The following is a 12,183-nucleotide window of genomic DNA, read 5'->3' as shown; positions in this document are numbered from 1 at the left end:
TTTGGATTTTTGGCGAAAATTTCGACGTTCCCGAAAAGTGCTGCAATTGATGCGTTGAGGCCTCATTCTGACGTAATTTTGCGGGAGAAATCAATTTGGCGCAGTCCCAATACGCTGCGAGCAACGCCTAAAAAGTTACAGGCGGAAAACTGCTGATTTTTGTCCTCATTTCTCTGCTGTTGGTCCTACGCTCTTTTTCATGTGTTTTTTAAGTTCCTGGGGGTCCAATTAGTCCGGAAAGGGTCATACGAATCGATTCGGAGACGAAGTATTTTCGGCTCTGGAAATGACGAAAAAACTAAGGCTAACCCCTTTGGATTTTTGGCGAAAATTTCGACGTTTCCGAAAAGTGCTGCGATTAGTTTGTTGAGGCCTTATTCTGACGTAATTTTGCAAGAGAAATCGATTGGGTGCAGTCCCAATACACTGCGAGCAACGCCTGAAAAGTTACAGGCAAAAATCTGCTGATTTTCGAGCTCATTTCTCTGCTGTTGGTCCTACGCTTTTTTTCATGTGTTTTTTGAGTTCCTCGCGGTCCAATTACTCCGGAAAGGGTCATACGAATCGATTCGGAGACGAAGAATTTTCGGCTCCGGAAATGACAAAAAAACTAAGGCTAACCCCTTTGGATTTTTGGCAAAAATTTCGACGTTTTCGAAAAGTGCTGCGATTAGTTTGTTGAGGCCTCATTCCGACGTAATTTTGCAAGAGAAATCGATTGGGTGCAGTCCCAATACGCTGCGAGCAACGCCTGAAAAGTTACAGGCGAAAAACTGCTGATTTTCGAGCTCATTTCTCTGCTGTTGGTCCTACGCTCTTTTTCATGTGTTTCTTGAGTTCCTGGGGGTCCAATTACTCCGGAAAGGGTCATACGAATCGATTCGGAGACGAAGAATTTTCGACTCCGAAAATGACGAAAAAACTAAGGCTAACCCCTTTGGATTTTTGGCGAGAATTTCGATGTTTCCAAAAAATGCTGCGATTAGTTCGATGAGGCCTCATTCCGACGTAATTTTGGGAGAGAAATCGATTGGGCGCAGTCCCAATACGCTGCGAGCAACGCCTGAAAAGTTACAGGCAAAAAACTGCTGATTTTCGAGCTCATTTCTCTGCTGTTGGTCCTACGCTCTTTTTCATGTGTTTTTTGAGTACCTCGGGGTCCAATTACTCCGGTAAGGGTCATACAAATCGATTCGGAGACGAAGTATTTTCGGCTCTGGAAATGACGAAAAAACTAAGGCTAACCCCTCTGGATTTTTGGCGAAAATTTCGACGTTTTCGAAAAGTGCTGTGATTAGTTTGTTGAGGCCTTATTCCGACGTAATTTTGCAAGAGAAATCGATTAGGTGCAGTCCCAATACGCTGCGAGCAACGCCTGAAGAGTTACAGGCGAAAAACTGCTGATTTTCAAGCTCATTTCTCTGCTGTTGGTCCTACGCTCTTTTTCATGTGTTTTTTGAGTTCCTGGGGGTCCAATTACTCCGGAAAGGGTCGTACAAATCGATTCGGAGACGAAGAAATTTCAACTCCATAAATTACAAAAAAACTAAGGCTAACCCCTTTGGATTTTTGGCGAAAATTTCGATGTTTTCAAAAAATGCTGCGATTAGTTCGATGAGGCCTTATTCCGACGTAATTTTGGGAGAGAAATCGATTGGGCGCAGTCCCAATACGCTGCGAGCAACGCCTGAAAAGTTACAGGCAAAAAACTGCTGATTTTCGAGCTCATTTCTCTGCTGTTGGTCCTACGCTCTTTTTCAAGTGTTTTTTGAGTTCCTGGGGGTCCAATTAGTCCTGAAAGGGTCATACGAATCGATTCGGAGACAAAGAATTTTCGGCTCCGGAAATGACGGAAAAACTAAGGCTAACCCCTTTGGATTTTTGGCGAAAATTTCGACGTTTTCGAAAAGTGCTGCGATTAGTTTGTTGAGGCCTTATTCCGACGTAATTTTGCAAGAGAAATCAATTGGGTGCAGTCCCAATACGCTGCGAGCAACGCCTGAAAAGTTACAGGCGGAAAACTGCTGATTTTCGAGCTCTTTTCTCTGCTGTTGGTCCTACGCTCTTTTTCATGTGTTTTTTGAGTTCCTGGGGGTCCAATTAGTCCGGAAAGGGTCATACGAATCGATTTGGAGACGAAGAATTTTCGGCTTCGAAATGATCAAAAATGTAACGCTTTCACCTTAAGAGTATTGCTAAGAATTCGAAGAATTCAGAAAATGATAAAATCAATTTTACGATTCACTATGTTGATCGAAAGTCGCGCGAGGAATCGATCACGTGCAGTACGAACGTGCTGTCCGCGAAGAATGAGGAGCAGCGACCGAAAAACGAGGACGTCATTTCACTATATTTTCAGAAGTTGCACTAACGTTTTTTAGATTTCACTTCTGCATTACTAAGGGACTAATCTAGTCTAAATAGAATTCCATCAATCAATTCCAGTCAAAAAAATCTTGAGTTTATAAACTACTGAAAAGCAAGCTCAACCCCTTTCAATAATAAATGAAGAGCTCTGCCCAAAATATTTGAAATTTTCACAGGAATTTTGAGAAGGTGGGCAAGAAAAGTCACAAATCAATAGCTATCAAGTTTAAACTGTTTACTTACCATGCCCTAATTCTACTACAAGTGTTCAGGTATCAGTGTGTAGTAATTCAATAAATTATCCAATAGTATGAAGTGAATCATAAAAAAGAAATTATATTCCACACAACATGTAATAAAAATCACATAAAAAAACATATAGTAAAATTGTGTTTTGAGATCTTACCAGAATAATTGAATCTTTCATTTAATATTGAGTCAATTCATATTACATTATCAAAGATGCATTATTTCGAATGTTATGATATTCATTTCAACACAAGTTAATTTGAATTTTAACTCATCCATCTCATTCAGACTGTTCACATCATTGCAATATTTGGAATACGCCTCATCATAAATAATTAATTTCTTTGCCTCAACTATATTTTGATTCAATTTGATTTGAAATTTCCAGTCACGTGAACAGTACATAATAAGTGAAATTAACGATTTGCTACGGAATTATTGTGCGCACAATAAGTTCCTGGTTTGCTTCTCCGTGTTATCCAGGAGTTGCCATAATCCGCATGACGACTTATGCAATTTGATCTTGATACACATTGCCGTTCGTGCCAACTGTCTTCATACAATCGTCTTCTTTATGCCTTGCTTGCGTTGTATGCTCAACTATAGTTAAACACATTTGACCTCATACGAGTTACTCTCTTTGAACGAATGCATCGTTGTCTGATTTCTGTTTTTTGGTACACATGTTTAATTATACAAACGCCTCGCTGTTATACTGTTGGCTGTAAACGATACCGTTTGTTCGCTCCTTTTTTAACATGTATGCTGGAAATCCTAATAATTGAATCGTTTCTTTTTTGGTTGTACTTTTTTCCCGATGATAGCATCACGGATTCATAGCTTTCGCGATTTGAAACCCCCATACATGCGCAACATCAAAACTGCAATTCACGCCTAATGTAGGATGTCAAATTCACAACTAAACACGTGGAACGCGATATAACATTCATTTATGCGGTCATCTCAAGTAAACATTTTTGTTGCCAACACTTTGCACGAACTTTGGAGTTTGACCCAATTTCTCGCGAAAATTTCATCTCAAGAAATTGTCTAAATAATGATGAGCAATAAAGTTGAATTCAGGAATGACAAAATTATCCAGCACAATTATAAAGATATGAACTCCGAAATCACTTGTATTATTTTTGTTTCTTGACAATCGATTTAACACGTCGAAGCATGGTGGGAACCCACGTTGTCCAGGGCCAGACCCTCTGAAAACACTCGATTCAAGGTCGTTAAAAAAGAGTTTTACAGAAAACGGTAATGCCTTCGGCATCTATTCCAACTGGAGATTCCAATAGACAGTCCAATCTGAATACTCTGAAACGGCAAAGAGCGAAATGTTAGTCAAACAGCTACGAATGTTGCATGATTGCTTTTATACCTGGATACCTGTGATACTTTGGCATAGTTCTCAGGATGTTGAGGAATCCACTCTACGATCATTCTCCAAATTTGTTCATTTCTTGATCGATATTTACCATTAACATGTGTATAAATGTATAAACGCTCACAAGGACGATCTAATTCGGGACAAGGCATCGTTTCTACAGAATTCGTTTCGATAGTACATATCGCTTTAGCAAAAAATAATGAACAGAAAATGGAACAACAGGAAATCATATTTGTCTGAAGACAGCCTTTATACAGCAATGATGTATCACATAGAAACAAATTCTGTAGAAACGTATCGTAGTTTCAGTGATATTAAATGAAATTTAGTAGACAAATTGATAATATTATTTACAATTCATGTTTAGAAAATCCATCAGTAAAATACTTTACAAGTTTCCATTCACCATAATCATTATTGTATACTTTATTTGAACTACATACTTTGCAAAATATACTTAATCGACGCTATACGTCTTCTTCGAATATACTTAATCCTTCGCCAAAATTTTGTCCACATTTGTTCAGAATTCAGGATACTCGTAATCGGAAATACAAGTAGAAGCTTAAAAGCTTGGTGGTACATCTACACTGAACACACGTGTTTACCCAAAAACTCAATTCAAATCGGTAAAACCATTCTTCTGGAATACAGCAGTATAGCAATACAGTATTTCTTAATCCACGATCAAAGTTGATTAAACAATCTCAAAGTCAAACACCTCAGGTGCTAGTAAACAAAAGAATTCTTTCCGAAGCGCAAAAATTCACAGATGAGGCAAAACTGTATGAAAAAAGTAAGCTTATTTTATGTACCCTACAACGTTCACTTGCAATATCTTATCACGGTGCGAATCCGATGAAAAACTTTTGATTATCCTGTGTAAAAAAATCCGACAGTTCAACTTTAATTATCAAAGTACGTGAACCGTTCTACGGGAAAATTAACGGTTTGAAATTTCATGCAAATATCAAAGGCCTCAAAAAATATTTTAACCCAATACCGAAAGACTGCGCTGGATATCCACCCCAAACGAACTTTTATCTATGCTACTGGGTCCTCCGACGTGATTCGCTTCAAGGTCCTCAGGATAGGACCAAGTTGTTAGCGCTGTCAATTTTTCACCTGCGGTGACAGAGGATAGACGTGAGGCTCAAATGGGATTAATATCCACTAAAGTCTGTCGTTCCCGTTAGCGTTTTGTTGCGGGTAGTTGATTTTTTTCTCTTTTGTTCTTGCTAAAATGAAATATTGAAACTCTTATTGAATAATCAATTATAAAGAAAAACGTTGACCGCAATGCCACACGACAATTGCAGCGATTCGCATTTCCGGTGTCTTCGTTCCGCGGCTTCAACAATTTCGCCAACCGACCATTTTCGTACGACAATGTCGTGAACAGACTAATACCATGGTCAACAATTTTTATGGTTATTCTTTCCACTTCGTCTACTTAACTCATTTTCAATTTATGATATAATTTTTTCTCGCTTTCAGATACTTTTTTCTGTCGACAAGTACCTGCCTATGAATTTTTATCATCAAAACGTGTGAATAACATACCGTGAGTTCTGTAGTGAGAAAAACTGCAATCAAACATCGTGACTTCGTGATACTTGAAATTTATCTGCCTTTTTCATGAGCTTTTAATTTTTATGTCGGTTGTCGCCTGTTAGTTCAAGCGTCAATGATAATGATTTCTAGTAGCAGTGATATGACATGTTGACATTCGCGGATATAAGGACATAAAACCTGCTCCGAGTGAATGGTTCTTGACTATAAGCACGTTGTGCATGAAATAAAAATATATTGCAGTTAATTTCATCGCAATCACCGGTAAATATCGGTGCAGACAGCACTTCTATACGGTAATGAAATTTGCACAGCAGTGTTGATGCAGTTTATAACTTTCGATTACATTTTACTGCAACACTGTCACTACGATAAAACTGTGCTAATAACCACATTCAAGCACTGTCCGTAGTTAGTGACCGCCACATGCAAAAGTGAATGCGAAATTTTATACGTTTCCGCAATAGATAAGCGTGGTTATGTATACTCGTGTATTGCTGCGACTGAGTTCAAAATACAAAATGTGTTGCTACAGCCGGAATTTGCTTTTGTTCGTAGCTTTGATAATCCCGGCCTCGCAGTCTTCTGGAAAAATTATTGGTGAGTGAAAGAATTGAGGAATTTGACAAACACTTGCCCACTTTACCCAAACATTCAAAACAATAATTTTACCATGAAACGATTGAGTTTCGAATGAAACCGTAGATGTTACAAAGTTTTTATAAAAATTCGCAGAATTACCGGAAGACTATAACCGGGCGTCACCATGGGATGAGTTAGTCAGGCTTGGTGTTAAAAATCTGAAGGAAACAGATTGTTTGCGTACGTGCAACGTTGGGGAAGCACCGCGAGTCTGTCTTTACACATTTGTTTTAGAGTACTACGCGGCGATGGGAACGTGAGTAACCTTACGATACTTACACGTGATTAATGTAGACAAATTTGAGCTTACTTGTTTCCATGAAGGTGTTATATTTCTTTCTCTGAAGAATTGTGATTTGCGAAACAGTGATAATGACCGAGTCATTTCTTGTACGACTGCAGAGCTTGCGGGAATTGTTCCAATGGTGTTCTCGAGGACTGTTACCTATCCCAATGCATCCCAGTCGATGGAGTTGAAAAGGGAGTGATGTCCATCAACCGCCAAATTCCCGGGCCTCCGATTAACGTCTGTAAAAATGACCTGATCGTAGTCAATGTGCATAACCGAATGTCCGGTACCGGGTCGACAATACATTGGCATGGAATTCTGCAGAAGCGCAGTCAGTGGATGGACGGGGTTCCCTATATAACCCAGTGTCCGATCGGAGAATCGAGTTTTCGATACGCATTTCCAGCCGATGTCAGTACAATTGTACTTTGCCCGTCATTTCACTCGTGGTTATGACGGTGTGAATTCTAAACTGGGTCCTCAATTTCCTTCTCCACAGGACGCTGGCACGTACTTCTACCACTCTCACACTGGGCTACATAGAACCAATGGGCAATATGGTGTGTTGACTGTCCGTGAACCACGTTCCGAGGAACCCTGGCCGCAAGAACTCTACGAGTTTGACGTACCAGTGCATACGCTTCTTGTTTCCGATTGGATGCACGAAACCGCAGAGATGTTTTTCCCCGGTTTGCCCAGCAAAGAGCCAGGAATTTCACCAACTACTATATTGGTTAACGGTTTGGGATGGTACCTCAATGGAACTACGAGCGAAGATTCTGTGAACGCGTCATTTCCTCTGGCAACTTTTCACGTAGAGAGGAATTCAAGTTACAGGTTTGCGACAGGTTTTTTCAACTTCCAGCTTTGATGTAAACGACGGTGTCCAATAATCATCATCATCATCATCATAGGTTCCGGGTTATCAACGGAGCAAGCCAAACCTGCGGCTTCCAATTCCAAATACAGAATCACAACTTGACTCTTATCGCCACTGACGGATCGCCGATCGAGCCAATCACCGTCGATGCCTTTGTCATCTATCCTGGTGAACGATACGATTTTATCCTCAGCACGAATGACACTTCGCTTGATAGCGACGCGTTCTGGATTTATATCACCGGCTTGGGAGCATGCGAGAGTCTGGAAATCGATCAGTACGCTGTGCTGTCTTACGGCACAAATGGCACAGATTTAGGTAATGATCATTCAGCTGAGTTTCTAGTATTTTATAAGTACATGCAAATTTCGTTCTCGTATGACACCGTTGTTAGGTGTAGAAAGTTGTTTCTCTTGGATAAGAGTAGGTACTATACCACTGTGCTATTTGCTCATACAGCGACTTTCATATTGCAGGGATTATTCCAAACGCAACTCGACCTACAGTATCCGACCCTCTAAACTTTACGAGGGTCTTGAATTATCCGAGCACCACATGTGGCGAAAGTTCGGAGTACCTTTGCGTCACTGATCTGCGACTGGCCGGATACGAAGCGGACAAAGATACCAAAACAGTCTTAACGGCGAAACCAGACGTTCGACTGGTGATCCCGTTCAATTTCCATTTCTTTGATCTCGACACCTTTCACGACGAGGGAAATTATGAAACATATGAGAGTGAGATGCTGCAAATTTTTTATTTAACGTTTCTTTTTGAATGTAATAGTAATAGTATCTTAACACGAATTGATACATTCAATTCTTCCAGATCTCGGCGGAACCTCGATTCGAGCGGGCATGATGAACAACATATCCTTCACGTTTCCTTCTAGTCCAATAATTTTCAAAAACAGACCTGATGAAACACTTTGCAACGCAGACAATTTACCAGCCGAATGCCTGCAGAGTACCGACGACACGGATGGTACTTATTGCCAGTGTAGCAACGTCGTGGTCTTGAAACAGAACGACATCGTCGAACTAACATTGCTTGACGCAGCCAACGGTGAGTTCAAGTATTTGGAAACTGACGGAATTCCTAGTTGCACAGCTCTTTCTAGTAAGAACGCATCAATTTTGGCCAATATTAGTCACTAACCTTAAATTTTGTTTATTACCTCTGAGAGTCGGGACTCAGTCATCCGTTCCATTTGCATGGTTACTCTTTTTACGTGGTGAGCATGGATTCAAACTATCCAAGTAAGGAGGAAACACCCAAAAATCAGAGCAGCTTTTGTATTCCTCTACGAAAGGACACGATCAGTGTACCCTCCGGAGGATACGCTACCGTGCGATTTAGAGCCGATAATCCTGGAATTTGGTTGATGCATTGTCACTACGAGTGGCATCTGGCCACTGGCATGGGGATGGCTTTCTGGGTCGAGGGAGATATTACAGCTCCACCCCCAGGCTTTCCGACCTGCGGTGATTTCGATCCATTGAGTTGAGCTGATGTGAATCAAGTCATTGTATGCTAAGCATGAATGACCCTGCAATGTCTAAATTCAAGTATCAGTATCTCAAATATATACCACATAAATTGTAAAATCACATACCTTTTTGTGATTTCTTCCAATAAAATGGCACTTTGTAAACCGTAATTCTGAGTTTATTATGCTTCTTGAGTTATTCCACTGTCAAATATGAAAGATTATTTGCAACGTACCCTAATGATGTTGAAATCAGTTGATCACATATAAACACTAAACTAAAGAGAAAAGGTGTGTTTTGCAAAGGGTGACAGATAGAATAGAAATGAATATGACAATTCAGGTGATTCTTCAATGATTCTGCGGATTGCCGAATACTTTTGTAGTAGAAGACATAAAGAAAGGAAAAATATAATTGAACCTTACGTAAGAAATCTGACTACTCTATGAGGGTAAAGAAGTGCTGTATACAACTATTTGAGCAAAGTGTGAAAAACGTAACGTGAGATAGTTTATGTTGGTCCCATGACGATGAAAACGCATTTTTAAATCCTTCGAGAAATAATGAGCCTGCAAAGAGTGTACGGATATATTCTGTGAAAAAACATTTCTTGCTCCGAAAATCGAGGGTGAGGTAGAGCTGACCTCACCGGAATTTGGAAGAAAATTTGAATAACTCTGCTGCTGTTGGTCCTACGCTCTTTTCGATGCGCTTGCAGAGTTTCTGAAGGTCCAATTGCTCAAAGGTGGACCCTGCAAATTGATTCCAAGACATAAGATTTTTCGACCAAGAAAAAAAGTAAGGCTAACCCCTTTGGATTTCTGGTGAAACTTTCGAAGAACTCAGAAAATGATAAAATCAATTCTCCGATTCACTATGTTGACCCAAAGTCGCGCGAGGAATTGATCACGTGCAGTTCGAATGTGCTGTCAGCGAAGAATGAGGAGTGGCGACCGAAAAACGAGGACATCATTTTACTATATTTTCAGCTGTTGATCCAACGTTTCTCTAGATTTCTGTTCTGCATTATTGAGGGACCAACGCAGTCTAAAAAAAATCCTATAAATCGATTCCAGTAGAAAAAATCGTGAGTTCGTAAACTCCTAAAAAGCAAACTCAACTCCTTTGAATAATGAATCAAGAGCTCTGCCCAAGATACATGAAATTTTCACACGATTTTTGAAAAGGTGGGCAAGAAAAGTCACAAATCAATAGCTACCAAGTTCAAACTGTTTACTTACCATGCCCTAATTCTACTACAAGTGTTCAGGTATCAGTGTGTAGTAATTCAATAAATTATCTAATAGTGTGAAGTGAATCATAAAAAAGAAATTATATTCCACACAACATGTAATAAAATTCATATAAAAAAACATATAATAAAATTATGTTTGGAGATCTTACCAGAATATGTGAATCTTTCATTTAATATTGAGTCAATTCATATTACATTATCAAAGATGCATTATTTCGAATATTATGATATTCATTTCAACACAAGTTAATTTGAATTTTAACTCATCCATCTCATTCAGACTGTTCACATCATTGCAATATTTGGAATACGCCTCATCATAAATAATTAATTTCTTTGCCTCAACTATATTTTGATTCAATTTGATTTGAAATTTCCAGTCACGTGAACAGTACATAATAAGTGAAATTAACGATTTGCTACGGAATTATTGTGCGCACAATAAGTTCCTGGTTTGCTTCTCCGTGTTATCCAGGAGTTGCCATAATCCGCATGACGACTTATGCAATTTGATCTTGATACACATTGCCGTTCGTGCCAACTGTCTTCATACAATCGTCTTCTTTATGCCTTGCTTGCGTTGTATGCTCAACTATAGTTAAACACATTTGACCTCATACGAGTTACTCTCTTTGAACGAATGCATCGTTGTCTGATTTCTGTTTTTTGGTACACATGTTTAATTATACAAACGCCTCGCTGTTATACTGTTGGCTGTAAACGATACCGTTTGTTCGCTCCTTTTTTAACATGTATGCTGGAAATCCTAATAATTGAATCGTTTCTTTTTTGGTTGTACTTTTTTCCCGATGATAGCATCACGGATTCATAGCTTTCGCGATTTGAAACCCCCATACATGCGCAACATCAAAACTGCAATTCACGCCTAATGTAGGATGTCAAATTCACAACTAAACACGTGGAACGCGATATAACATTCATTTATGCGGTCATCTCAAGTAAACATTTTTGTTGCCAACACTTTGCACGAACTTTGGAGTTTGACCCAATTTCTCGCGAAAATTTCATCTCAAGAAATTGTCTAAATAATGATGAGCAATAAAGTTGAATTCAGGAATGACAAAATTATCCAGCACAATTATAAAGATATGAACTCCGAAATCACTTGTATTATTTTTGTTTCTTGACAATCGATTTAACACGTCGAAGCATGGTGGGAACCCACGTTGTCCAGGGCCAGACCCTCTGAAAACACTCGATTCAAGGTCGTTAAAAAAGAGTTTTACAGAAAACGGTAATGCCTTCGGCATCTATTCCAACTGGAGATTCCAATAGACAGTCCAATCTGAATACTCTGAAACGGCAAAGAGCGAAATGTTAGTCAAACAGCTACGAATGTTGCATGATTGCTTTTATACCTGGATACCTGTGATACTTTGGCATAGTTCTCAGGATGTTGAGGAATCCACTCTACGATCATTCTCCAAATTTGTTCATTTCTTGATCGATATTTACCATTAACATGTGTATAAATGTATAAACGCTCACAAGGACGATCTAATTCGGGACAAGGCATCGTTTCTACAGAATTCGTTTCGATAGTACATATCGCTTTAGCAAAAAATAATGAACAGAAAATGGAACAACAGGAAATCATATTTGTCTAAAGACAGCCTTTATACAGCAATGATGTATCACATAGAAACAAATTCTGTAGAAACGTATCGTAGTTTCAGTTTCACTGAACACACGTGTTGACCCAAAAACTGAATTCAAATCGGTAAAACCATTCTTCTGGAATACAGCAGTATAGCAATACAGTATTTCTTAATCCAGGATTTAAGTTGATTAAACAATCTCAAAGTCAAACACCTCAGGTGCTAATAAACAAAAGAATTCTTTCCGAAGCGCAAAAATTCACAGATGAAGCAAAACTGTATGAAAAAAGTAAGCTTATTTTATGTACCCTACAACGTTCACTTGCAATATCTTATCACGGTGCGAATCCGATGAAAAACTTTTGATTATCCTGTGTAAAAAAATCCGACAGTTCAACTTTAATTATCAAAGTACGTGAACCGT

The 12,183-nt window shown here is 39.1% G+C and overlaps 1 protein-coding gene across 1 annotated transcript; it reads left to right on the top strand.

The window, feature by feature from the left end:
* Positions 1 to 6,037: 6,037 nt before the first annotated feature.
* Positions 6,038 to 9,113, top strand: LOC124416337 (laccase-1-like). Its single transcript, XM_046897293.1, has 8 exons — positions 6,038 to 6,184; positions 6,320 to 6,482; positions 6,629 to 6,926; positions 7,015 to 7,352; positions 7,430 to 7,713; positions 7,872 to 8,132; positions 8,224 to 8,460; positions 8,580 to 9,113. The coding sequence occupies exons 1-8, from the start codon at positions 6,064 to 6,066 to the stop codon at positions 8,900 to 8,902; spliced, it is 2,025 nt and encodes a 674-aa protein (XP_046753249.1). The 5' UTR covers positions 6,038 to 6,063; the 3' UTR covers positions 8,903 to 9,113.
* The last annotated feature ends 3,070 nt before the right edge of the window (positions 9,114 to 12,183 follow it).

Source organism: Diprion similis, chromosome 2 (assembly GCF_021155765.1).
Source record: "Diprion similis isolate iyDipSimi1 chromosome 2, iyDipSimi1.1, whole genome shotgun sequence".
NCBI classification, from domain to species: domain Eukaryota; kingdom Metazoa; phylum Arthropoda; class Insecta; order Hymenoptera; family Diprionidae; genus Diprion; species Diprion similis.
Note: the sequence above shows the minus strand (reverse complement) of the source record. Positions and strands in the feature narration are given on the sequence as shown.

Coding starts and splice junctions, on each gene's coding strand:
- LOC124416337 (XM_046897293.1), top strand. CDS start 6,064: ATGTATACTCGTGTATTGCTGCGACTGAGTTCAAAATACAAAATGTGT. Junction 7,353..7,429: donor GAGAGGAATTCAAGTTACAG/GTTTGCGACAGG, acceptor TCATCATCATAG/GTTCCGGGTTATCAACGGAG. Junction 7,714..7,871: donor CACAAATGGCACAGATTTAG/GTAATGATCATT, acceptor TTCATATTGCAG/GGATTATTCCAAACGCAACT.